Genomic DNA, 27,995 nt, shown 5'->3' on the forward strand with positions numbered 1-27,995 from the left:
GACCTATGTCCTGGTTTATCACCTGGTGCACCTGGATAAGGGACTGGTGGGCATGAAATCAAAGATACAGCTTGTACTTTCAGCAAACTGCTCACCAGCACTCAAAGAAGGTGTTTGTTATTTCCAAAAGCACAAAGTAGTGAATATTGTAGTTCAGTTTCTTGTCTGGAGAGCTAAACATCCTTTTACTAAACAAGAAACACAGTGCTGAGCTCTAAATCCATTTTTTTTATTATCCAACATGGTTAAAGCAAAGACAACCAAAGTTTATGTCTCTGCTAAAAGAAACCTGGATGTTAAGTCCATAAAAGAATTTGTCAAAAGGAAAAAGATTATTTGGATAGCATTCTGCTTGTATTTATTTAATAGCATGAAGGCAAACACTGTGATGATGCATGTAACAACTGTTCTTTACTTCCTTGTATGGTCTTCAGCATCTACTGAAGTATTTCCCCCTGCATGTGTGTGAGGAAAGTGGTCTGGGTGCAGATCCCTCACTGCAGGATGCTTGTTAGGCAAAATCAAGGGGAAAAAAATGGAAAGAAATGTAATTCAATCCCAAAAAGCTTCCTTTGTCTTTTACCAGTCATGGGCGTGTATTTTGTTTTCCTGCTCTCTGGGGTTTTGTTGAAGATACACCAACAGTAAAGCATGCTTGAGTACTTTTTAATGTAAATTTCAAAGAGAGGATTATTTGTAAGAGAATGAGTTGTGATGTTTTTGCTTCATCCCAGGTCTCTATTGAAATTTTGGTCTGATTTAATAAAAAAACTTGGCTTAGGTCTCAACTATTTTCTACATGGTCTTATAGTGTTTAGGTATGTTTTTGATACCATGAGACAGGTTTAAGATGTGCTTTGCTGGGAGGTAGGGTTTGTGGGAAGAAGTGTTTTCATTCTTAGACCAACAGTTAGAGATAGGAAAAAATCCCCCAAGGAAACTTTAATGTAAATAGGTTTCTTTTCAGAAATACTTTTGTTTCTTCCAGGTGGGCTGATACCTCTCCCAGTCCTTGTTTTGCTGAGATCTGTGGGTTCTCACTGTGACTGTGGAGGTCCTGATGGCTTCCGCAGCATGATAGGCAAATAGACAAATAAACCCAAAGTTTTCAGAATTTTGTGATATTGCAGATTTTGCCACCACTGTCGAAAGCAACATTTCTCCACCCTCTCAGCACTCTCTGACATATTCAGGGCTTGGTGTTACTCAAAATCAAACTTGTCAATTAATTTTTTACCTTTCTTTACCTAATCAGCACCACAGAGTGAATAAAAAAAGTTTTTTTTTCTTTTTTTTTTTTTTGTTGGGCTATGGAACAGGGACTTTGTCCCCCCTGCCTGTTTCTCTTGGGCAGTCTGAAGGTAGATGTGTACTTTGCAGAGTTATGTGTGGGACAAAAACAAATTAAACATTGCACTGTGTGCAAGTCAGAAGCTGAAACAGACCAGTGGGAAATAAATAGAGTCTCCAACATGAATCAAATCAAAGCCATAACTCTCTGACTCTTTTCCTCGCTTCTTTTTTCCCTGACCAAATTTCTGATTCCTCCAGGCATTGTGTACAATGTGGCTGTAGTGACTGGGGATATCAGAGGAGCTGGCACCAACTCCAAGATCCACGTAATCCTCCACGGCTCCAAAGGCTTAAAGAACAGTGGGAAGATTTTCTTGGAAGGAGGTGAATTTGAGCGTGCCAGGACGGATCTCTTCAACGTGGAGATAGCTGCCCTTCTCAGCCCTCTCAGCAGAGTCACCATTGGGCATGATAATTGTGGTGTCAGCTCTGGCTGGTTTTGTGAGAAGGTGAGACTTAATCATCATAAACTGATGGCAACATTCAGTTTGGAAGGGACCTCTGAGGTCACAGAGTGCTGCCACTGGGCCAACACAGCCAAGAGTTTTGTCTGCAGGTAGCTGTCAGACCTGCTCCCTATTCATAACCTGACCCCGGCAACCCAGACCAGTTTAAAAATAAATAAATAAGTCTGCTTTTGTTTGGAAGGCAATATCCCCGGTTTAACAAGTCAATATTATACATCACACATGAGAGAAGCTGATTGCCTCAAAGGCATGTTAGATGCATAAGTCAATCACTCGCTAATTGGTTGATTACCCCTCTGCAGTCACAAAGACAGAGATTATTGTTTGCTCAGCTCCAAAAGCACCTTCAGATGTTTGCCCAAGGGGCCAGACAGAAATGCAGCCTTGGATTGTGCTGAGCATTTCGAAGTTATCATCTATGCTCAGACTGCCCTCAAGTTTCTAGATGCTGCTCTGGAGGTTCAGAAATAATAATCCCAAGAAAAAAACCTAAAACCAACCAAACAAACAAAAAAAACCCAAACAAAAAAAAATCAAAAACCCCAACCAAACAATGACCAAAAAACCCCACAAAACAAAACAAAAAACCAAACCAAAACAAAAACCAAAACCCAATAGAAACTGGCTGACCACAGCTGGTACTGGGAGGCAGTGGTGAAATACGACAAGTTGTAACACAACAACTTATATTTCTTTGAGAAGAATTCTTCACAGCAGTGGGGGAAGATGTTGGAAAATTCTTCTAAGTTTAGCACATAGTGTGTGATCCCTATATCCGTGAGTAATGTTTGATTTTGTACCATCCAGTGCTTAGTACACATGCCAGAGATTAATGTGGCCTTGTGTTAACTCCCTGCATCTGTGACTAATACGTTTTGTGCCAGCTAATGCTTCCTTGTTTGCTTCCACCAGTGATTAATATGTTCTGGTAGATATCTTAGTTTTGAGAACAGAGATGGAGTGCCAGAGCAGAGAATGATAAAGAGAAGTGCATCACAACCTGGACACATATTTGAGATACTCTCCAGGAAAGAAGATTCACCAGAAAATCCAGGACCACAAGGGAATTTTGAGGAATGGGATGTTCCCAAATGATCAATAAAATGACCAAAAGACCCCTACTCCAAGTAACTTCATGGAAATAAGAAACATATATTCATGCATACAGGAAGTGTAATGAATATGTGATAGAAATGTGACAAATATGTATTAGTTTAATGTGTGGTCTGTTTGGTTGCTGCTCATGATTTAAGGTGAAATTCCCATGCATCCAGCATTGTTAAGAAAGTAAATTTGTCTTTCCAACCCAGCAAATTGGTTGGAGAGTTTATTTCCCAGCTTTTGGTGACAACACTAGGTCATTTACAAGGTCATCAGGAGGGTGGAGAGGAAGGCAGATGGCTACCCTGAAGCTACGAGGAAATTTAGTTTTCCTGGCAAGCAAAATCAGCTTAGGATGGATATGTTTGAAGGTTTTTTGTAGCCTGTCCTTTCTGCAGAGCTCTGCCTTGTGCTGGTGTGGTGCAGGGCCTGTTAGTCAGCATCTTGACATGATGCTGACTGCTGCAGCCACCTTGCCTGCTCCCATTCCCTTCCCCTCCTGGTGTTTCACCTCTTCCTGGCTGACCCATTGTGACTGCTGTATAAATGGGAATAACAGAACAGAGGAGTCGTAGCTGTACTCCAAACCAGGATTTGTGCAACCAGTCTGATTCAGATTGATCCAGAAAAGCTGGTTTTGAGAGCAGGACCAAGATCTCCAATTCTGTCTTTGCTCTGTTTGTTTAAGTTTTCAGTACCAAGGCCCTGTGGGCTGCCAGTAGCAGAATGTTCAAGCTCACTGTCCTAATCTCTTTTCCTAGGTGGTGGTTTATTGCCCATTCACTGGGATTGAGCAAACTTTCCCATGTGGGAAGTGGCTGGATGAAGATGAAGGGGATGGTCTCATAGAGCGGGAACTCTACGAAATGGTTTCCCTGCGCCAGAAAAGGCTGAAAAGTAAGGTGCAAGTGTCCAGGAGCCTCCTGTGGCCATCACCCCTCCTCCCACAAGCCACATCCCTCTGAGTGTCACCTGAGTGACATGGGTATAGCCAGGGTCAAGGAGAGGTTCAAGTGGATTCAGTCACTGGATCATAGAATGGTTTGGGTTTGGAAGGGACATTTAAAGGTAATCTAATTTCAACCCCCCTACCATGGCAGGGACACCTTCCACTATCCCAGGTTGCTCCAAGCCCTATCCTGAATCTGTGCTATTTAAATGATTCCGAAATTGTAGAAAGTCTCTGTCTTTCAGCCCCGCTGCCAAAGAAGTTAAAAATCGTCTGTGCTGGTTTTCAAGGTTGTTTATTCTTGCTTATCTCTAACATGTTCTGCTGCCCTGTCTCAGGTCTGTCCTGCAGGGCAGCGTGCGGGGCTGTGCCCCTCAGTGGGATGTTACAAACATTATATACCAGAAACTACCTGTGCTGTATTTACAATAACGTGCCAATATCTATCATCTATGTTGAACAGTGTGTCCCCAGCCTAAACCAATAGAAAAAAGCCAACACTACAGTGAAACATGGAAGACATGAAGAAGAAGAAAAAGACAAGACACACCCAATTTCCTCCATCTTGCCTCCTTTGAACCCCTTATCTAGAATCCTAAAATTCTACACTTGCACCCATGCCACACTAATTATTACTTATATCAAACATTCTGAGCTTGTAATTCATCCTGTAATATTGAAAACTCTTTTCCATGGAGAGAGATCAGAGACAGTGTCTCTGGGAGCTCTGTACAGGGGGGTTCCTGACCCCCTGCCAGTGTCCCAGGCCTTCCAGGGCAGCCAGAGGGATGCCCTGGATTCCCACACCATCCAACCTGGCCTTGGACACTGCCAGGGATCCAGGGGCCTCCTCACCCTCCCAGCCAGCAATTCCTTCCCAATATCCCATCTGTCCCTGCCCTCTGGCAGTAGAAGCCATTCCCTGTGTCCTGTCCCTCCCTGCCTTGTCCCCAGTCCCTCTGCAGCTCTCCTGGAGCCCCTTGAGGCCCTGGCAGGGGCTCTGAGCTCTCCCTGGAGCCTTCTCCTGTGCAGGTGAACAGCCCCAGCTCTGCCAGGCTGGCTCCAGAGCAGAGGGGCTCCAGCCCTGGCACCCGTTCCGTGGCCTCCTCTGGATGGGCTCCAGCAGCTCCACATCCTTCTTATGGTGGGGCATGGGTTTCAGCTTTGAAAATACTGCTTTAGGGGAGTATAAAACTAAAGTCCTATAATATTTTGAAGAATGATATGCATTTCCTCAAGGTCCATTGGGCTTAGGCTCCTTCAGACATCATCTTATCTTTGCAGACAAGCCAGGGTACATTGCTTAGGACTACAGAAACAAAGCTTTCTTACTACAGATGGGAACAAAAAATACAAGGAGACCGACCTTGGTGGGGGAGGGGAGGGAGAATGGGAAATCAAACAAAACTCTTCCTTGTTGACTTTACCTATTTTTATTCCTGGCTCTAGAAATATAACAGGTCTTAGCCCTGTCCAGCTGGCAGGTGCGTGTGGGATGCAGAGCCTTTTCTCTAGAGGGAGGCAATGGCACACGTTTGCTGGGAGGAGCTGCTCCGTGCCTTGCTGTGTGGGCATGTTCATCCATCCCCTCACACTCCAGCTCCAGCCTGGTTCTGCACCAAGCCAAAAAATATTGCTGCTGCCTGGCTCGTGCCGGTGTGCCCATGTGTAAACAGAATATTCTAATTAGGATACACGGTTTAATCCTAGAGTGCTTCGGGCGGTCTTCTGCTTAAACAGCAGTTCGTTTGAATAATGTTAGTCGGCGTTGTAACCACATTGCACCTCCGACTCGGTCCATTTACCTAAAGCATCTGCAACCTTTAACCCCCTATTATCAGCTCTGATTGTTATTGACAGGCTAATTCCCTCACCACTGCATTGCAGGAGATAGACAGTGAGCATTAGCCTTGAGAAATCTGTGACCTTTAGCTGCCAGATTATAGAAGTGTAAGACTCTGAGTTAGAAAAAACCTATTATGTCATCTTGCCTATCTCTCTGTGCACACAGGACTGTCCCTTTCTGCAGAGATGATCAAAGCTGGCTTGAACCTCATTTGGGGTATCCATGGTGAAACGTCTCCCAGCACAGCATCCAAAGGCTGCTCCCGCAGCAGATTGCAGCTCCATATGTAGCTTGTATTTATTCTCTGGGTTTTTATTCCCTCCTCTCCTTATCTTGAATATATCCTGGAAACTGTTGTGCCAGGTGCTGTCCTTCCTGGTGTTTGTGCCCTGGGGAATATTTGCACCGGCTCTGAGGATTTCCAAAGCGCCTGGATACCTCAGTGTGAAGGAATGAGAACCCAGGGTATGCTCCCAGCAAGCCCTGAGAGGATGATGATGATGGGTATTTGGGGAAATGCCTGGCCTTCTCCAGCAGCCTCAGCCCTAGCTCAGCCAGATCTCCCCTGTGTGGTTTCTCCTTGACAGACCTCTATCAGCTAATCCTGGTACAAGGACCCATTTCCCTCTCCTTGCATGCTTCACTCCTCTCTTCCCTCAGCAAGAGGTCAGGGAGGCCAAACCAGACAGATGAGAGCAGTCTTTGGTGTCTGAATTGCACTTGCAGCCTTCCCCAGGGAGAACAGGGTTCTCCATCACATGCCATCCACAGATTTTGCTTCATTTCTGCTCATCTAAAACTTTCTGGTGCTTTTCAGAGAGGAGTGGTCAGGAGGGGCAAAACTTTTTCTGAGAGATCCCTCTTCCCCTCTTTTTTTTTTTTTTTTTTTTTTTTTTTTTTCAGTAGCTCTTGTCTCTTTTTTATACAGTCAAACACTGAGTAGACCAGTAAAGATCTAATTTATATGCATGCCATCATATTTTTATATTCTATTCCAGGCTCTGAAGGTCAAGCTGTGCTAGTGTGGGCTCGGGTGCTAACTGATAGGGTTAGCAATTCTCTCATTAGGATTTGTTAATAATTCAGCTGATGTCTGAGTGAGGAAAGAAGGCTGTTCCCTCTCCTGTAGGGGCAGCAAGGCCTGCAGAAGTGACACACATTATGGTCAATAAAGTATGCAGATAAGGGGCTCTTTAGAGGAAATAATGTCACCCTTATGTATGCAAAAATATTCTGGTATGAAAACAGATGTAAAGCTGCTGCAGGTGGACTGGACTTATGGTTAAAAATGTTGGATGAAGACTTGAGATAAAAATCTTGCAGATTGGCCACAATCTTAGGGTATGCCATGTAGTATAAAAAAAAAAGTGTTAACTGAAGTTAACTGAAGTAGTGTCAAATTTAGGCATTTAAATAATTAAAAATCTTTTGGAAAATATCTTTATGCTGAATAAAGATATTGTATGTCTGAGTGTGTTTGTCTCACTTGGTGCAGCCTCACTAGGGATGGATACCTGAGTGGGCTTTGAGACAGCCTGTTCTGCAGGAAGCATTTTTGGGATAATTTGTCCAGTCTTGAGACACTCATTATCTCAGGATGAGGTGGCAGATAGCATATCCCATTCCTCCTTGTTCCAGACACAGACCAGACAAGTTCTTAGGTGTTACCTGGAGCTGCACTGCACCGTGCACAAGTAACTGGAGACTCCTTCTCACTGACAAAAGGAAAGATGAATATTCCCCTGAATTTATGGTCTTTGAAGTTTGAGTTGTAGGTATTTGACAAGTGAACTGAAACTAGAGGGTTGGTTCACACCCCTGCATTACCCTATTAGTATAATGAGAGAATATGGTTCACCTGAAGAGAGGTTGTTTATGTTTTTTTCATTTTCTTTTACATGAAATCACAGAATTATGTTTCCAGTCTCATTCCTGCATGTCATGCAGCAGCTGATAATGTTTGTGCAGAAAAGGATGAAAAGTCTTTGTCTTTCTTCATCCTACCCTCTCTACCTACCAAGGGAAAAATGATAATTATATTTTTCACTGGGCCACCCTATAAAAATTACTTTTTAAAACAAGTATGTTTAACCTTTCTTTCTAGAAAACCCTTGGTCTCTGTGGATCTGGACAAGTGACATTAAAAATGCAGGAACAGATGCCACCATCTTCTTCCAGGTTTATGGAGATAAAGGAAAGTCAGATGAGATGAAGCTAGACAACAATTCAGACAACTTTGAAACCGGACAGACTGACAAATTCATGGTATGAATCTTGTGGAAATGGTAGATTTGGCTTGGTATTGTTTTCCAGGGTTTTATCTTCAATCCTGGGCAGAAAATCATCAGTATGAGATTTTTACTCCATTAGATCCTTCTAAAGTTGAGGTAAAGTCAGTCCATTGATGGTGATGCAAATTATATACTTGTCTATGGGTATACTTGTCTTCCCAAAACAGGGAATGGGCTGGTATTTTTGACTTCTCTCTGATTTAGCTCTTAAAAGATGCTCAGAGGTGCCCTTTGTGTGTGTGCTTTGACTCACAAAAATGGATGTTTTACCTTTTTTATCCCTTTACAGATAGAGCTTCCTGATCTTGGCAACTTTTATAAGCTTCGGATATGGCACGAGAAAAGAAACCCCTTTGCTGGCTGGCATCTGAATAAGGTGAGGGGACAGCAAGGGAAGGTAGATCTGGAAAGCCAGGCTGGTGGCAGAGCTCTGCATTGCTAGTCCTGGGTCAGTGTGTTCCCCAGCTGGCAGCTGAGCTTGACGTGCATTGCTCTGTGGTGCCTGCCTTGTTAGAGGACAAGATAAAATCATCTAAAGTTGCACCAGAAAAGGATTAGATTGAGTATTAGGGAAAATTCCTCCAGAAAGGGTTGTCCAGCCCTGGCAGAGCTGCGCAGGGTAGTGGTGGAGTCCCCATCCCTAAAGGGATTTAAAAGTCATGTGGACGTGGCACCTGGGGACAGGGGTCAATATTGGCCTTGGAAGTGCTGGGAAAATGGTTGGACTTCATGATCCTGGAGGGCTTTTCTAAGCCAAATAATTGTGTGATTTTGTGTGTGGGAAATGACAGCAACAGGGAGAGGCAGCTCCCAACATTCCAGATTGGTGGTGAAAATCCCACTTTCCCACTATTCCCATGTCAGACAACTGGTGTACTGTACTCATCTCACTGCTATCAGGGGTTTCTTCCCTGTTCTTCAGAAAGGAAGAACAAGGAAGAAGAACAAGGTATCCAATTCTTAGACAGTAGTCCTATTCTTAGATACCACTACTGTATAGAAAGGCAAACCCACTCCTTCTGTGGCTTAATTACAATTCCCATAACAAAAAACCTGATTCCAGCAGAGATTGGACAGTGTATCATGCTCTGCCCTGAAGTGCTGACAGCCCTGTGATGGGGGCTGAACTCCTGCAGGCTGGAGGAGGCAATGCAGACTGTGAAGAGGAGTGCAGCCCTGTGCTACCTGGGATATGCCAAGGGTGTCCTGCTTGGTCTTCACTCACATGTCCTTTACTCTACCAGCATTGATTACAGTCCTGTCACCCCTGACCTGGATTGTCTGGACAGAAATTCCACCTCTAAGCTTGTCCTGTTTTAGGGCAAATTTGGGATAGAACCCCCCCAAAGGGTTCCTCTAGGAAGCAGATTCAATTGGCCCCTCTCCCCAACCAGTTCGGGAAGGATACCTCCTTGGAGAAAAGTGGAACAAACCTGTTTATTAAACAAGCAAACTTAAACAATATTAAACAATAAAACTTCTTGCCACTCCAAGAGAGACAAACTCAGAAACCCCCCGGGCTGCAGCTGGGCTCACTCAGTCTCTGATCCGTCCCTCCGGCGCTGGAAATGCCACGGCCCAGGCCCGGCCCGCTGGGCCACCAGCGCTGCTGCTGCTGCTCTCCTGGTGTTCAGTCCAGAGCAGGTCCAGAGAGAGGGAAAAAAACCACAGTCCAGGGAACTTCTTTGCCTCAGCTAGCTAAAACTAACTAAAGAGCAAAGGAGAGCTCTGTCTCGCTGTCTGTCCATCAGCAGACAACACAGTCCAGCAGCAGGAATGTGGAGGAGGGAGTGCAGTTCTTGAAAACAAACTCTGCGCTTCTTCCTCCCCCTTCACTCTTGGAACAAGCCTTAAAGGTGTAGAACTTATTGTTCAACATAAACAGGGCAGACAACTGGGGATAAAGGCATCATACAGTCAACCTAGGACAAAGCTTTACACCTGGTCTGCCTGAGCAGCTTGGATGGCACTCTCTGCACTTAAAAAAAACACACACTTTACTTTGCATCTGTAAATAAGTGTTTTGATAAATCAGAGTTTACCACTTGGAGCTTTTTCTTGGGCTTCTCTAATGTGCTTTGACAGATCCTGCTCTCCTGCATTGTTATGAAACTTTAAAATCATCCACTGCCAACACCCATCTCGAGGGGTAGAATGGCATCAAGTGCTGCTGTTGTCACCACATGATGGGAGAAGATGTTTGGCTGGGGTCTTTTATGACAATAAAATTTCTGATCAGACTTTGGGCTGCTACAATCATCCCTATTAGTTTGTTCACAGATGATGAGCAAGAATGTTTGTATCTTCCACAGCTGTATATTACCCTCTGGTATCTTATTTTCCTGCAGAAAAATTATGTTTGGGAAGGACAAGATGTAACAGAGAGTATCTAGGATTCCCTTTTGGCCAAACTGTCTAAGTAAACCTAGCTAAGATGCATGAAATGAATTTCTGTTCTAATGGTTGGACTCATTTTAGGCCTTTTTCAACCTAAATTATCCTATGATTCTATGACTTTATGAAAATAAGTCTGTCCATACATGCATTCTGATGTTTTCTGGATGGATCAGGCTCATGGCACCTGAATCCCATCACTTGTGCACCTATTATGGCATCTAGGAAATTAGATTAAACCTGAATGATGCTTTGTTCCAGTCCTCTCACATTTCATGCCTGGTTTGCTTCATGTTGGGTGAGACTTCCATTCTCTATCACAGGAATCCAGAACAGCCACACTGGTCAGGTCAAGAGTCCCTCGAGCCCAACATCCTTATGTCACATAAGGTCATGGTTTTAGAAGTGTAAGAAAAAAGACAAGCATTTATGATACTTCCTCCTAACATTCTTTCAGGTTTGGCTATTCCCAGTTAGATGCTTATTTCCTAAACTGATCTGGCAAACAGAAAGCATTGAGCAGGTTTATTTTTCCAATTACTGGTTTGAAGTATCCAGCCTCCCCTTGAACATTTAAGCTTTCAGCAACCTTAATAGCTTTTGGCAAAGACTTCATAGGCTGATTGTGTCCTTTTTTTGTTTTGTTTTGTTTCGTTTGGTTTGGTTTTTTTTTTTTGGTTGTTTGTTTTGTTATGTTTTTTGGGTTTTTTTTCTTTATTCGTTTTTATTTTTTTTTTGTTGTTGTTGTTTGTTTGTTTGTTTTTTGCTTAGAACTTTGTTCCACAGGTGTCATTTGATGTCCTGTATTTCTTGAGGCAAAAGAGGGAACAGCTGATCCCTCTTTGCCTTCTCCATTGTCACCTGTGATTTTACAGACCTTCATCACACCCTTGGTTTACACACTTCAGAGAACCACCTTATTTGTTCATTACTCCTTTGGGAGCTACTGCAGATCTTTTTTCAGGGTTTCTGCAATTTTTTTTTTTCCTTGATGCATTGATTCTCATCCTCATCAGCAAGAGCCCACAACACATGCCCGATCCCTGATTTGATCCTTAGGGTTGTAGAGTGGCATATGATGAGCCATTTGCAGAGCCTCAGAATCCCTCAAAAAGTCCTCAATGCCATGGAATGATTGGAGAAAGGAGGAATGAAGGGCCATCAGCTGTGACAGATTTTGCATCACTACAGTGCACAAGCTGGACGGTCTCATTATTAATGTGTTTTATTTTTCTGCTGCTACTGAATTTTGCCTCCCTGGCAAAAAACCTGTCAGGATCTTGTTGCTTTTTTTGCCTTTAAGCCTCTGAACTCATGCGGTGTTTTGGTTTAATGAAGGTAACTCTGCTGAAAACGCTGACAAAAGAAAAATACTCATTCAACTGTGGCCGTTGGCTAGATATAAATGAAGAGGACAATGAGATTGTGCGGGAGCTCCCTGCCGAGGGACATCTGGTGACTGAAGTCATGCCAGGTGAGAGCCACGCACTCTGTGCAGAGGCTTGCTTAGGACCTGAATAGAAAGAAACCCTCTTTGTGTGAGAGATGCACTGGCAGACTGATGCAATTCAATTAACTTCTCTTTCTGGCATTTTCTCTCTGCAGTATTTTCTGTGTGCATCATTAGCTGCATGAAGTTTGAGAGATCCCAGCCTTTTATTAATACTTTTTTTTTTAGGAGCAGATTTCTCTGTAGTGGGAAATGGAAGAGATCTGGCCACAGCACAATTGTTTCCAGGGCTTGGGTTTTTTTAAACTTGTCATTTTTCTCAGTCTCCTTTAAAATGTGAAACACAAGGTTTGAGGAATATTCATGGAAAGCAAGCCTAGCTGAAACGCAATCTAAAATTTGACAATCATATTTTGGGCTTTAAAGTTTTACTTAGTTATATGCAAATTCATGCAGCTGTATGTATAAATATATCGTAAGTTGCACAGCACAGTGGTGTGTGCATATGCATCTTTCAGTATGTATGAGCAATCCAAACTATTTACTCATTTAATTGATCTGGCAATTTAATTAAGGAAAGCTACAGAACTTTGCCCTGGCTTCCTGGAGTGGCCACTTCTGCCTTGACCTTGTGTCACAAGAATTACATCTACTTAGAGGGAGAATTTAGGAGAGCAGAACATCTCAAGGTAGCCAGTGCAATTTTTCATCTTTCCACCAAAGCACCCACACTCTGTAGACCTTGAGTCCCCCATTTTCTAAAATTTTTGGTTCTGACATTGGTACTCTGCATGCAGTGGAGCAGTTTCTCAGAAGAGGAAGAGTAATTGTAATTGCAGATGTTATTAAAATGTAAATAAACCTAGTTTTGAAATGTATTTTTAATCAGCTGTGGAGAGGGCAGCTTGAATCCTCACTCAGACATTTTCCTGTATGGAGAATTTGTGCTGAACAGAGGTGAGATGCAGCATGTCCATGTTGGGTTTGCAGGAGGATTTTGGAGGGAGGATGGGAGCATTGCTTCTTGTCCCTTCTCCAAGCTGGAGAAAATGGGTTCTCTCTCAAAAGTTGGTCTGTGGGCTGGCTTCTTGTTGTGATATTCCTTTCTGGAAATCCTTCACCCAATGGGATGGGAGGGCAGAGAGGAGGGTATGGTCAGAGGAGAAAGAGAGCAGATCAAAATCCACCCAGAAAAAACATATGATGACCCTGAAGGTAAAAAGCAGCAAGATTATTCAGCCTCCTGCATAAAGCTTGGACTCTTATAGGGATGATCCTCGGGGGTCTTTTCCAGCCTTTATGATGTGATGATTTTATGATTCTATGATTATAACCATCCCAAGGGGATGGGGCCAGCTGGACCTATCTTGTCCCATAAATCCAACATGAACAGCCTAATCCTCAGGCCTCTGAGTACTTGTCCCTTCCTAACTCTTCTTGCCTGCCTGCCAGGGCCTTGGATGCTGGAAATGTTATTTTCCCCACTCACATTGTAAGGTTTCCCACCCCAGGGCCATCTTGGGAAGGCAGGAAGGATGTAGCAGGACAGGGTCACTCCACTGCATGACATTTTTCTTGATAGAGCCAGGATTTTTATGTCCTTGTTTGGAGTATTTTCATGGGTTCTCTCAATGCTTCAGACCTTTGTATTTTAGCTTTCTCCCCCCCTCCCTCCCCCCCTTTCCCTAGTGGTGACATGGAAGCAGGCAAGTCAATACTCCAGTGGAAGTACCAATTGGAAGAAGTACGGACAGCTAAAATTAATTACAAGCCTGTCAGAAACACGGTAAATTTTAAGAACGGTGATTAACAGCATTTCTGGGGTTGTTTCTGTGACTTGTGTCTCCCCAGTGATCAAATACCGCGTGACAGTGTGCACGGGCACAGTGAGTGGCAGCGGCACGGATGCCAACGTCTTTGTCTGCCTCATCGGTGACCAGGGGGACACGGGAGAGCGTGTCCTCTACAACTGCATCAACACGGTCAATAAATTTGAAAAGGGCAACGTAAGTTCGCACAGCGGCGCCTCAACACAAGGTTCTTAAAGCATGTGCTGATTTTATAAATTAATTAATTTATTTTTTTTAATGTATGTTTGTAGACTCATGGTTTCCTTGCCAGCTCGGGCTAGGGAAGTGGGGAAAAATTAATAATTTCTCAACAATAATCTTGTCGACAGAGCATTGTAATAGGTCACAGCTGGAGGGAGGCTTGGGTCAGGGACAGTGTGCCCTTGCTTGACGTATGCCCATGAAAGAGTCTCTTTATTTGCTCCCCAGCTAAGTTCTGACTGCTGAAATTGCATCTTCAGATAGGGGAAGGCTTCCAGGAAATCTTAGAAGAATAAAAGAGAGGCTTTTTCCTTCCATCTAACACAGCAAAAATTTGGCTCTCTGTGGCACAGGAACAAAAAAAAATCTCATTTAATGTGAAAGTCATAACCCAAAGCCTAACATGTTTCCTTTGTAATTCCTCCAGTCTCCCTCAGCCATGCAGCACTCTATTTTATGTCTTATTTTCAAACTGATTTTCACCATATTTTTGCCTGTCAATGTCCGGAATGCAGGGGGATGGAAATGGAGTGAAATGAAGACAGATCTTATTCCCTGGAAAGCTGGAGATAATGAAGAAGTCAAACAGTAGTTAAAGCCCTTGCAGCATTGGCAGTATCAGCTAGCAAATAGTTTGCTGATCTGATCTGTAGGGTCAAGCTACTTAGTGTGTATCCAATTTTGGATCTTTAGGGTCCAACTTAGAGTGGTAAATTGTAATCAATATCTCCAGAAGGAGGTTTTGAGAATCTGGTCACGGAACTTCACAGGTTTCCTCTCTCATGTCATTATTTGATTGAAAGTTTAGAGTGGAAAGAAAATTAAGATAAAAGGAGGTCACGTTTTCAAAATAGACCATTGAATTTAGGCTTCTGAAATATGCATTAGCACTTTGAATTTGCCTTTGAGTGTCCAGAGTTTCTAATTCTTCACTGAAATCACTGAGTTCTTCTAAACTTTAAAAGAACTTTCATCAAGTATTTCTTGTGCTTTTAAGATCTGTCTGTGGAAATGTGGCAATTATATAGTGTGAGAGTCTATTCTGCTACTAAATTATATACAAATTTGCATAAATGGGCTTTGCAAACATATTATTTTTTGCCAATGTATTAACATTATATATATTTTAGTTTTAAAAGGTATATCCAAACAGTACAGGATGGTATTTTGTCATTTGACGAAGCCTGTATTTGTCAAAGTGGTAGCAAAATGAGTTGTGTTTTGGAGCTGAAGATTATTTCATTGCAGTTCCAAAGAAAGATGCTTGGTTTGCAGAGAATACAAATATTTTAAACACAGATAATGGTTATTTTATGGGATGTTCCATCCTTGTCCAAGTCCAGGTTGAATGAGACTTGGATCCACTTGGTCTAGTGGAAGGTGTCCCTGCCCATGTCAGGTCCCTTTAAGGTCCCTTCCAACCTAAACCATTCAAGGGTTCTGTGATTATTCTATGATTTTTTTTTTTTTTTCACAAAAATAAGTTGTAGGCTAACTTTCATGAAGGAGGATAAAAAGGGAAAAATAATTTTGGCAATCAAATGATGTGATTAATAGTATTCAGATGACATAAACCAAACTGGAGCCTATAAGTGGAAAACTGCTGTTCTGCACGAGGAGCTGAAAGCTGGTGAATGAATGGGAAGTTGTTTAAGAATTGATCCTGATAAACTTACAGCTCATATATTCAAGAGGCTGAATGAGTATATCTACACTGATTAACTCAGATACCCTGTTGAAAAGAAATGTTGCTAAGTCAGTACGGTCTCTTATCTACAGCCACTTAAACCAATAGTACCTTGATTACCCATTTGGCTTAAAAAGTTTGCCTGCAGATGCAAACTAACAACCTGTGTAGAAAGTAAGATTTAAAGATGCCTCTAAATTAAGTGTTTGCCCTGTTGTGGTTCCAGTTAGTTACTTACTCATTAATTTATATCAGCCATTAATAAGTAAGGTAAGCATCAGGACTGATGAATTAAATTACATTGACTTGGACTGAGTCAGTGAGGTTTTGATGCCTTAAATACCCAATTCAGCAGTTTTTAGTGTGCAAGTAGCATTGACATATGTAAGCCCACCACTAACAGTTTAAGCAGTGGCAAAATGCTTAGCTGTCTTCATTCTGAAGGTCACTTTGGAGCCCTGAATGATAACATAATTATTATAATTTTAATTAATTTCAGTATTTCAGACAGCATAAATACTGTCTTGCCACCATGCTTCCTGGGAGCTAGCTGGATATGTGATACCATCATGAGTGCTTTTGGGACATGAAGAACAACCAAAAGACAGTGGTTATCTATCTTTTACCTAAGAAAGGCATCTCATCCAGATGGCCACCACAGCAGACATGTCTCCTTGTTGCGCTATATGCTGCAGATATGCTGTGTGTTTGTACCCAGGATTTACCATGCTTGTGTCATGTGTGTGCATCTGTACATGGGCTACAGATACTTTTGCCTGGCCTGGTTCCCAGAGGAGCAACTTGCTCTCTTAATGCAATTCTCTTCCCTCATTCATCAGGGATTGCTGGTACCAGTCAGCTCCTGCGTAACAGAGCTCTGCTCTTGAGGGGCCATCCCTTGGGATAATCTGTAGGTTGCTTGTTTGAGCCCATCTCCAGGAAAAAAAAAAAAAAAGAAAGAAAAAAAGATATTAAATCTATGTCTCTCGTGTAGTATTGAGGGTATTTATCTGCTGGGCTTGGTTCACACCACCCTCCAAACACAACTCATGGGGCAGCTGGAATTAACCTTGTGCAGCTCTGCCCATATTGGCATGCCAGGAAATTAAAAGGGATTCAGTTGTGCTGGGCAGTCAATGTTGTCTGACTTTAACACAGTTTGAGCTATACCTCCAAACATCTCTGTAGATTTGTTCTGAAGTGACCTGCTTCTTACTTGTCAGAAAGCTTATATCTCAGCAGGGGTTTGAACTTGGATTTCCTGTCTCGCTGTATGAATTTCTTAATAATCAAATTACTTCTCTTTTTTACAGTGTGGAGGGCATGCAATGACATGACAGATTTAAAATGCTGTTGGATCATATATTTACAAATCTAACCTTACACATCTAGCACAAATATTCAGGCTTTTTATGCTGTGGTAAATTCCTACTTACTCCTTCGTCTTGTGAAGAATTATCTTGCAACATGCTGAGGATGTTTGATTGCAATAATAAACTTGAGTTGTTTATTTGATTTTAAGGAGAAATTTTGCCTTACCTTTTTTATTCTCCTTCTCAAAGGCTGACGAATTCTTCATTGAAGCAGTAACGCTGAAGCAGGTGAGGAGGGTGAGGATAGGGCATGATGGCAAAGGAGGAAGCAGTGGCTGGTACCTTGCCAAAGTGATAGTGAGGGAAGAAGGACAGCCAGAAAGTGAGGCTGTGGAATTCCCCTGCTACAGGTACTAGAAACAATGCTTGCAAATTAAGTCTCTGTCTCTACATTTGCCAGACTTTTAAGAGCCTAGCTGTTGGTCCATGACTGGAATTTTCTGAGCACAGCTTAATCCTTTTAATTTATTCATATGTTCATTTATTTTTTGCTAATCCTGAAAGCAAAGAGTGTGTTTTGGGAAGTTTAGAATACAGTTAACTCCCCTTACCAAATGACCAGCAATCTGGATTGTGAACTTCTCAGCAATTAGCTCAGTAATGCAGAGAATTTCCAAAAGACAAAATGCAACCTTCCATTACCACACCCAGTGTCGCTGCAATTGCCTGCTGCAGAAACACACTGTAATCTGTTGGTGTTACTGCATGTAATGAGGTTCTGGTTGCTCACATGCACATCCCATCTTTCTGGGAGAAATGGGATGCTGTTTTTCTGTTGGGAGCATGCAAAATTATTATGCTGCCATCTCAAGAGCTCCTTGCATGAGGGGAAACACACATCTTGCAGAGACAGTGTTAGGGCAAAGGGCTGTGCCTTGCCCCTGTGGGTAAGTTATTAGTGTAGTCTTCACATCCCTCGACAATCAAGTGGCCGAAAGAATGTGCTGTACTGAGGCTGCCTGTGGGGAACAAGATCCATGATCTGTCCTGGCACTAACAGGGGTCTGCCTCACCACTGCAGCACAAACTAGAGAGAACTGTGTGAAAACATTATAGATTAACCCCAGTGCAGTCCCACTTATCCTCTCAGGATGTCCACCCTTTAGGATGGACATCCAGAGAGCTCCATTTAACAACACCGTGTACCTGTTCTAAAAAATCATCTCCCAGGGACAAGTGGAATTGTAAAACTCAAACACAATAATTTTAAAATTGAAGACAAAGGTAAAGCCCCTAAGCTGGTTCCCTGTCTCTTGAAAGCACTCCAATATAATGAGGGGAACCAAGTACAAAACAGGAGCCAGCCCCAGCCTCTTGCCATTAGTAAGCCCCATCATATCAGAGAGCAAATTCACTGTGGAGCTGCATGGAGCAGCAGACACAATGTCATCTTGGTTGTGAGAAGTAAGCCACTCTCTCCCTTCTCAGGGAACAAAAGACACATACACATTACCGCCTTTTGATCATATTTAACAACCATATGTTTTACTGAGTTAAGCAGGCAAGCTAGACAGGTTTTTCCTTGGACATGAAGTGTCCAGGCTGTTTTGCTCAGGCTCCTCAGAGATATTTCTGTGTCTAACTGCACACAACAGCTGACTCATTTTAGACAATTCCTTTTTGAATTGTCTCCTTATGTGACTGCTAAACTGGGTGTCTTCCATCAGCTCGGAGTGACTCCCTTCCTCTTCAGTTTTCACCTGTGGATGAGGAACACCAGTGGGCATTCCCCTCAGGCCAGGGAAGAGGAAAGGACAGAGAGAAAAACCCAAGACCTTATCCCCAAAAACATTAATGGTGTACCTTCAGGCTTCAGGTCACCAGTGATGGAATTCCACTCTTCTTATCTTTCTAAATGTCTCTTTTCTCAAGTGATATCAGAGTTGCTCTTGTGGCTTTATTTGCTGTCCTTGTGCCAGCATTATCTCTTTCCTCTCAGATTGAGAAGGTGACATGACTGATCGCCACCAAGCACAGGGACAGCTGCTCCCTCTCATTCCCTTTGGTGCCCGTGTCTCCTGAGAGACTGAGGCACCATCGCAGTGTACGGGTGTCGTCATGGAGTCTGGAGAGATCTGAGGGCAAAGGTGCTCACCCACTGCATCCTCCAAGTGAGGGATAGACACTTCCATGGCCTGCAGCGTTTGGATGTTGCTCTCCACTCCTGTAGACCAAGGACAGCTTATGTCCTCACTGCTTTGGCAGGAGCTCAGAGTGTCCTGCTCCACCCACTTCTTCAGGGGCAAGAGGTTGAAAAAATATTTGTCCAGGAAGAGGCAATGCAAGTGAGGTTAGTTAGAGGCTCCATACAAGGATTACACCAGAGAAGATTCTCTTTCTGCTTGTTGTTGTTTGTTGTTTGTTTAGACATGTTGCTCTCACTGTCTTTATCCCAAAGACTTGATGAACTTCCACTCTTCTACACAGCACGGTTACATGGTCTGAAGAAAACACCTTTGCTGCTGGGTTCATACCGAAAGCTATTCCACTGGCCTTGTGACATTCAGCTGCTCCTGTGAGACAGCTGAATGGGGGACAAAATGCCTTCCAGCAGAAAACATTTCACTTGTGCAAAAAGCTTCACAGGCTTCTTACCCCTGTGCAAATCAGGCTGCAAGACACATGGGGAGCAGACACTCTATCAGAAAGCTGCCTAACCAGCTTCCCTTCTAACTGATATCCTTAACATACCCTTATAGAACTTCATTGCATAGAACTTGTTGAAGTCTCTCTATTCTTCTTATTTACATATTTATATACAGTACAATGTTTTGCTTTTTAATTTGAAATCTTTTCTGTGACTAGATAGGATCATCTATCACTTAGCAATCACAAGAGCTCTGTAAGAAGAACTGTTTTTGTTGTACAGGGAGCCAGCAGAGATAAAGAGATGCTAAGTGGATTAATTGTGAGTTTATGTCAGATTCAGGACGAGCATCAAGAAATAATAACTCCCAGGCCTGTGCTTTCAACCCTTTAAACAGTTGGCTTAGAGTCAGTGATTTTTAAAGTGGTCATTTGATCAGTGCTTGCAAGAAGTAAATGCAGGTTACTTCCTCCAAGTGTTATTTGCAGAATTACTAGTAGATCACTTGGATGCAATACTATTCCTCCCTTATGACCACATGGCATTATAATAGCCATGCTTTTAGGAACTGAATACTGAATGATGCAGTGGCATCACCAGTGTATACCTTGTAATACCTGGTGTGGTTTAGGTACAGTGATGATGAATATGCTGCAAAGCTCAAAACTAAGGGAGTTCAACTTTTGCCCCAGAAATGAAGCCAAACTTTTTTGAGGATCAGAACTGAGTTTTTTCTGGTGTCATTTTCTCCTCAAAGGTCTCTGGAAGTCCAGGAATGGACTAGCTGACATGCTCTAAACCATCCTATTTTTAATAATATTAATAACCCAGACAGAAATGAATTTTCAATCAAAGTTGTGAGTTCGTGATAGGACAGAATTTTGCATACTATAAATCATTACAACTCCACTGAAATCTTCAGTGATATGTCATTAAATTATTTTCCTAAGCATATGGCTCCCACCATCCTAATTTGTTTCTGGCACAAGCATAAGGGAACATTGTTAATTCTCTGAAGAACAGACCACAAATGGGATGATATACTAGGAGACTCCTGCAAAAGAACATTTATTCAATCAAATGCCAAAAAATGTTCATCATACAGAGGAGCCAGAGAAACCTCCTTTTCCTGCCTAAAAATAAACTGAGATGTCTATCTCTTTTTACACATTTTTGTATATAGGTTATATTTAAAGGCACACACAAATACATATGTGCCTCTGAATCTAATGGATGTGCCAATCCTTCTAATTGCAGTCAAGCTGAGTTTCAAATACTATATATGATGTCATATTGTATTTTTTCCAGTGATCACCTGAATCTTTGATCCTCTAGAAATTCTGAAGTGGCTTTCACGTAATATTTCTGTTCTCTTTGAGTTATACTGGCCATAAAGAATCTCTTTAAAACCAAGGATTTGACACAGGACACAGCTACACCCTTGTAAAATCCACAGTGGCATGTCAATTACACTCACTGAACTCATATAGAGCTATGATAAAATAAAAGATTTTTACATGCCTTTTGTACTAGGGATATGATGGCACTGCACTGAAATACTCTGTTTTCTGCAGCCAGATATGTCAATCCATTTGTGTTTGAGGTAGAACTCTAAATCCCTGGTTTCAATCTGCTGCTCAGTGATATGCTGTTGGAATTACACTGTAATGAAATTAGGATATTGGTGCATATGTAATGAAAGGAAGGGATGCAGGGCATTGCTCATCCAAATATTTCCTCTGTCACTAATCTCCAGAAAATAATGCTTCTGACACTCCTAGCTGTTCTCTTGGCTGGAACAGCACAAGGAGTTTTAAAGCCACTTCTGCTGATAAACCTACTTCTCCCTCCTTCAGTAACTTCCCTCTTCCTCTTCCAATCCAAGATATGCTCCTGCCCTTGCTATCAGTATCCACCAACACTGGTAGAGGGAATTTCTTTATCTCAGGGTGCGTTCTGCTTTTCTGATTTGCTTTTCTCCTCTGTCCTCACTGCTGAAGCAGTTAGCATTTACTGTGCTGCACACAGAGATCTGCTTCTCATGGGAGGTATTTTTATCCTGCCACCTCAGCACAGGGGAGATTCACTCAGATTTATCCCAGATACCCCTAAAGTGTCAGCAATGGCGAAGGTGACAGAAAACAGCAGCGTGTACACTTGCAACAGAAACAGCAGCTTGCAGGGCACAAGAAACAGAAGAAGGAGAGTAGAAGTGTATCTACCTTGTGAGCTTCTGCCTTCCTGAGGGCCACGCTGAGTTCAGTGGTCCTGAGGTGGTGGCTTGAATTTTGTGGGTCCCCCCAGTTAACATCCATGTACACAAAAGCTTCTTGACTTTTGGGATGATGTGATACCCTAGCCATTGGATACCTGTCCAAGGATGTGAGTCCTGAGCCAGCATCAAGAGCTACATAAAACAAAGGTATTAAGGACCAGTTTTAACAGGTAAAATAACCCCATCCCACCCCAGCCCCAAAATATCAATAAAGGCTTCCTTTCTTAAGGAAATGTGATGTCCTAGCATGTTCTTATTGCATGTATTGCTCAATTCTTGTCATCAGTTTCATGGTCTTCCCCACAGATTTTTCTGCTACTCTATTCCACTACAACTCTTTGCCTCCCCTGAGGCACAACAACACATCAGATGCCCTTACATGGTGCTTGTGTGATCATCACATGTTCATGCTGATCACCTAAGCTTTTAGCCCTGTCTAAGCCCACCTGCACAAGGCCGCCCTCTTCACTGAGAGAAAGCGAAGAATTCAGGTAGAATGCATACCCAACAACCTCCCAAAGCTTAGAGGGAAGCTGGGGCTGGAGATGTGTGTCTGTGTGGTGGGACTCCTGTGCACCCCTTTTGCATGAGAACACTGCTGCTCGTGCTCCCAGGACTGGCTGGCTCTAGCTCATGTTTGGATTTCTTTCCTGGTGCTGTTTTTTTGCATGGTTTCTTTGTACTTATTTTCTCTGTGTTAGAGGAGAGGGGAGAAGATTGAAAATGTAATACTCCTTCAGATGGATGAAGTGGACACATACCATCCTTGGTCTTCCAAAATATCTGATCTAACTTGTGGTGACTTTGAGCTGTGCTGGCTTTTTATCAGCGAGGTGCCTTAGGTTTGATCCAGCTCTCAGCAGATCTCTGCTCATACCCCCAAGTCCTGGTTCTTAGGGTTGTTTTCTGGTTTTCATACATGCTGACTCACTGTCAAAGTCAAAGAGGGAAACCTCCATGGGAGGTGAGCTCCCCTCCTTTTTGGCACATGGGTCAGCCAAGGACAGTGTGTGTGTCACAGTGACACCATGGGAAGTTCACAGGGTACATGTTCACGGGCTGCAGGTGTTTGTGCAGAAGCAGCTGTGCTCCAGCATGGCCACCTTTAAAAAGAAACAGTTTCTGGTGATTTGTTTTCACTCCTTCTGGTTCTGGAGCCATTAAAATACTCTGCATGACCTGGCAGATAGTGGTCATTTGTCCTTTTCTCGCCCCTGCTGGTTTGAAACAGTATTTTTAGCTGCAAAAGGCACTGCTGCAGATAGATGTGTACCTGGGAACAATGGGCATTCTGGGAACTTCTCTTGGTCTCACAGCACCACCGTGGGAAACCTGACCCTAAACAGATGCTTACAGAAATATACTGAGTGCTGCAGCAGCCTGGGTGGGGAGGGGAAAGTGAGAAACCTCTGCCAGGGCCCTGGCTGCTGTCATGCAATGGTTGCTGTAGGGCAAATGGTGGGGTTGAGGCTGTAAATTCTTCACTTTGAGGCTGAAGGAGCAGCTGTGAAGGATACCAGGCTAGCAGTTAGCTCACCTCTCTTTTGGGAGGCGACTTTTGATGGGGGACTGAAGAAGAAACTTTTGGAAAAGGCATGTAGTGGTACTATAAGGCAGAAATTATCTTAAGCTGAAGGAGGGCAGAGAAATTACATATTAAGAAGAAATTCTTTACTATCAGGGTGGTAAGGCCCTGACACAGGTTGCCCAGAGAAACTGTGGCTGTCCCATCCCTGGAAGTGTTCAAAGTCAGGTTGGATGGGGCTTGGAGCAACCTGGGGTAGGGGAAGGTCCCTGCCCATGGCAGGCAGTTGGAACCATTCTCTGATTCTATGATTTTCCTTTCAGATTTTGTTTCTTTGAGATCATGCTACAGTTTGCTTGGTGCCCAGCTCCTCTACTCAATTAGTCTAGTTGGATCTTTAGTGTTGAGAAACATTACAAATCCTTCCTCTTTGCTGGTGCCAGCTGCCTGCACATACCCAGCCTGAAAATGGGAATAACATAATTCCTCCCCTCCCTTTAGTATTAGAGGCTGCAAGTCTTTCTGGTCAATGAAAGTCAATACTTTCAAGACACTAAGACTGCCTGTTCACAGGAATAACTTGTGGTTGTGGAGTTTGTTCTTTTCAGACAGATGGACATCACAGCAGATGCTTATCTACTGCGAGCAGAGCTCTCATGTACCCTCTACTTGGAAGACTGGAGTTTTAAAATGTGGCTGCCTTATGGTCTGGTTAAGTCTCTGCTAAGATAACAGAGATACAGAGCCCTCTAAAAATATCTTTTTGACTGTAGTGTGGATATGGACTATGTGTGAAGCCAGCATAGAATTTGAAAGTTCTAACAGGTGCTAATTATTCAAAGATAACTTACTTCTGTTTGTAAACCAGATGGCTTGACAAAAATGAGGACGATGGTCAGATTGTCCGAGAATTAGTGCCTGCTGGAGAGTCACCATTGCTAAAAAGTGAGTTTAGCCTAGAAAAAAGGTCTGGGTTTGAGCTGTACATGGATGTGTTTATTTGCTTTATTCTTCTTACTAACTCCCAGTAATCCTACTGGGCATTTTTTGCCATTCTTATGCAAGAAGCTGCAGTAGGTCATGCTGAGAGAAATGCCTCTGAGTTTTAAATTCTAGTTTATGAATTGGAAAAGAACATAACCGCATCATTATGTATGTAGAAAGAAACATTGATTTTTAAATTGTGATTTTTTTGAGAACTGCTTCCTTGTATATCTTTCTCTGAAGGATCTTGAATTGCCCCTGTGTTAGTAGAGTAAATGCCGTCAAATAACAGCATTCTCTGAAGAAAATCACCAAAAATATTATATTGGCCTTTTCTGGAGAGCCAGGCTTCCAATGCTACAATTTTCTTTAGAAAATGGTGCTTGCACAGTGCAGGTTGTTTTGTTAAAAAAAAAAAAAAAAAAAAAAAGTCAAATTTATTGAATTAAATTTTAAGTATAAAAATGGTGAAATAATCCCATTTGCCTAAGGCCATTTTTATGCCTTGGGTAATCATCTAACAGTGAGAGGGAGGCATACAGAATATTTTATGCTTACTAGTGTAGCTATTAGATCTCTTATTTTTTTTATTAATAACTCCAAGTTGTGAAAGCTTCTCCAGCATGGCCCTAAGATGCTGGATGCATGAATGGAGGGCAGAGTCCTTTTTGTGTCTGTATCTGGAGCCTTCCACCTCTGTAAGTTGATTGAAGCCAATTGCCTGGCTGGGCACTGGAAGTGCCACTCACGTGTCTGTGTTTTGTGCATCGATCTTTCTCCAGATGTCAGTTATCACATCAGTGTGAAGACAGGAGATATTCCTGGTGCCAGCTCAGATTCCAAGGTTTTCATCAAACTCTACGGTGAAAAAGCAGACTCCAGCAAAGAGTTTCTCTTAGTCTCTGATAATGATCTAGGCAATTATTTTGAACGTGGCCGAGTGGATGAGTTTACTCTAGATATGATGGATATTGGAAAGGTAAGAATCAATCACAGGTGGCTCTATATGTTGTGCAAGTGCATTCAGGATCAAAATAGCACTCCATATTGAAGGTGATGAAAGAACCTTTGACATTCACATTGGATATTAAGAGACACATTTTACATAGATTTTATACTAGTAATCTATTCTGCATGCTGGCATATGAGGAGGGTTTCAAGTCTATAGTTAAATACATATATAAATTATTTACATGAACATGATGGAAGAACACTGTGTCAGGGTAAGAAGACTGTTTTACATTAAACAAATTCTGTTGTGTTGGGTTTTTCCCTGCCCTCTGGACTTTTGTTTGCTTTTTCCAAAGATCAACAGAATACTGATTGGGCATGATAATGTGGGTCTGCGGTCCGGCTGGTTCCTGGCCAGTGTCCAAATCACAGTTCCAGTCCAGGGAAGGCAGTACATGTTCCCCTGCAACCGATGGCTTGACAAGGATGAGGCTGATGGCAGGGTGGAGGTGGAGGTCTACCCAAGTGAGATTTTGCCTATTGAGAAATGTAAGAGACCACGTGCTGCTTTAAAGATAGGCCTAAATATGTATTGCTCCCTTTCTTCAGGGCAAGGTCACCACAGTCTTAGACACCAAAACCATAAAGTCACTATTCCTATGAGCTTATATTGGTGAGAAAATTAAAATATTCTTCTAATGTTCTCTGAAAGAGTTGGAAAAACATTACAGAGATTTTCATCTCCATTTCCTGAGACCATATGAAAAATTTACATCCTGGGTAGCACAGCACAGCACAAGATAATGTGCTTCTTTACTGTAATATCAGTGAGTTCTTATTTTTCTACATTTATCTACCCCAGCCCTTTTTTCTCTTTATGCACCAGCACATGTCTCATCCTGTCTTTATTACCCTGCTTCCTGGAAAGGAGAAGTTGTTTGATAAATAAGTGCCAAATCCCTACTGGCCACTTGACTTTTATCAGTAGATCCATTTTCTTTTAAGGATACAGTTAAAATTTGCTGTTGGATCCTGAGAAAGAATGCTGTGTTTTTTCCCTGCTCTCTGTAACTCCCTCCCTGGCACTGTAGTGAGATAATTCAAGCACTCTATAGGTAGTACTGAAACAAAATTCCCTTTTAAGGCTCTGTTTTGCACCCTCTGTCACTGGCTAATACTTGTAAAAGGAAAACCATTAGGTTAGTCCTCAGTGAAGAGTTCTATTATCTCACATTTAGTTTGGATAAGAGCAAATGGTTGGCTGTGGGGACATTTGTTAAGACAAGGTAATTTAATTTTGAACCTGAGACCCCAGGAATGTTGTTATCTGAGTTTTGTTGCTGATTTAATTGCTTTATTTTTGGACCAGTGATAAACTATGAGGTGTCTGTAGTTACTGGAGACGTGCGAGCCGCAGGCACCAACGCCAAAGTCTTCATGCAGATTTATGGTGAGACTGGCAAAACAGAATTGATCATCTTAGAAAACAGATCCAACAACTTTGAAAGGGGAGCCACAGATATCTTCAAGGTATGATGAAGGCAATCACTGCCACTTCTAAGAGAGGAAAGAAATGATCAGCCAAAGTTGAGACATCAATAGAGTAACTGGCCCAAGTATATGGAAAAAAAATAAGACTTTTCAAGAAAATTGAAGGTCTGGCAGTATCTACTGTCCTCTATCCATAGTTTTGGAAGGCTTTCTATTTCTTTATGGGGTTTTGTGGAGGGACTTATATCTTCTCAGGGGCTACTAACAAAGGTGTCATTGGAATTTATGATCTAATAGCAGTATTTGTCTATATTTACTTTCAAAAGGATCTCAAAAGACTTTAAAAGGTTCTCAAAAGACTTTAAACTTTGGACCTGACCACATGTTATTGCCAATTCTGGAGGAAAAAGAAAACACCTTTGTATGAGAATATAAGGAATCCCAGGTTTGCATGTGGTCCCACACACTATTAACTATGGGTATAGATATCAGCCGCAGAGGTTTGCAGCTGTAATTCCTGAGAATGTGTGAATGCCCCATAGACACAGTGCCTGTAGCACTCTTCCAGCAGGCACTGCACAGCCCTGGTGCTCAATGTGCACAGCTCAGTCCTCCAGGTATCAGGATGGTCAGAATCAAGATTTATACTGCAGAACCCAAACCTTTTTCTGAGCAGCCCAGAAGCAAAGGGAGTGTTTAGAGGGGTGAGGAAATTCCAACATAGCTCTAAGCAGTAAGCCAGGACTTGGATAATCCAACAAGATGTCCTAGGCTAATGAGGCTGCCCAGCAAGTGTGGATCACAACGTAATCAGGCATCCTCTCCCTTTGGGACCAGTGTTCTCTTTTGCCTTGTGAACTTGTGGTTTCTGCCCAGAGAAACCATGGTTTTAGGGCCAGGAATGGACTTAGCACTTGCCCTGATGTGGGATCAGAGCAAAGACAGGTTGTTCTGTCAGAGCTACATCCTTCTGTACTGAAGGAGAGACCAACATCTGGACAGTGAGGCAAAGAGTCCAGGTGGAAGCAGGATTTAAGGCACATCTGTCACATGTGCTCACAGCACAAGACTTGCCACAACAGTGCCTAAGTCTTCTTGTGAATTTGCAGTCCCACAGAAGTGGCTTTATCTCAGCACATTTAAGCTTGGAGCCAATTGCTGAAGCTCCCATGAGTCATCAAGACTGGCATATCCTTCCTGCTGTCAGTGGCCAAATGGAA

At 42.6% G+C, this 27,995-nt stretch overlaps 1 protein-coding gene across 1 annotated transcript in view; it reads left to right on the forward strand.

The window, feature by feature from the left end:
* The window catches only part of LOXHD1 (lipoxygenase homology PLAT domains 1), a 177,663-nt gene that overhangs the window by 68,616 nt on the left and 81,052 nt on the right, over nt 1–27,995 (forward strand). Inside the window, exons 8-18 of the mRNA XM_077790176.2 lie at nt 1,552–1,802; nt 3,683–3,818; nt 7,821–7,981; nt 8,297–8,383; nt 11,740–11,875; nt 13,703–13,857; nt 17,152–17,312; nt 24,218–24,294; nt 25,116–25,312; nt 25,641–25,833; nt 26,654–26,814. Coding sequence (XP_077646302.1) covers nt 1,552–1,802; nt 3,683–3,818; nt 7,821–7,981; nt 8,297–8,383; nt 11,740–11,875; nt 13,703–13,857; nt 17,152–17,312; nt 24,218–24,294; nt 25,116–25,312; nt 25,641–25,833; nt 26,654–26,814 — 1,715 coding nt within the window. The remainder of the gene's footprint in view (nt 1–1,551; nt 1,803–3,682; nt 3,819–7,820; nt 7,982–8,296; nt 8,384–11,739; nt 11,876–13,702; nt 13,858–17,151; nt 17,313–24,217; nt 24,295–25,115; nt 25,313–25,640; nt 25,834–26,653; nt 26,815–27,995) is intronic.

The sequence above is a fragment of the Lonchura striata genome, chromosome Z (genome assembly GCF_050655825.1).
Source record: "Lonchura striata isolate lonStrDom1 chromosome Z, ASM5065582v1, whole genome shotgun sequence".
NCBI lineage: Eukaryota > Metazoa > Chordata > Aves > Passeriformes > Estrildidae > Lonchura > Lonchura striata.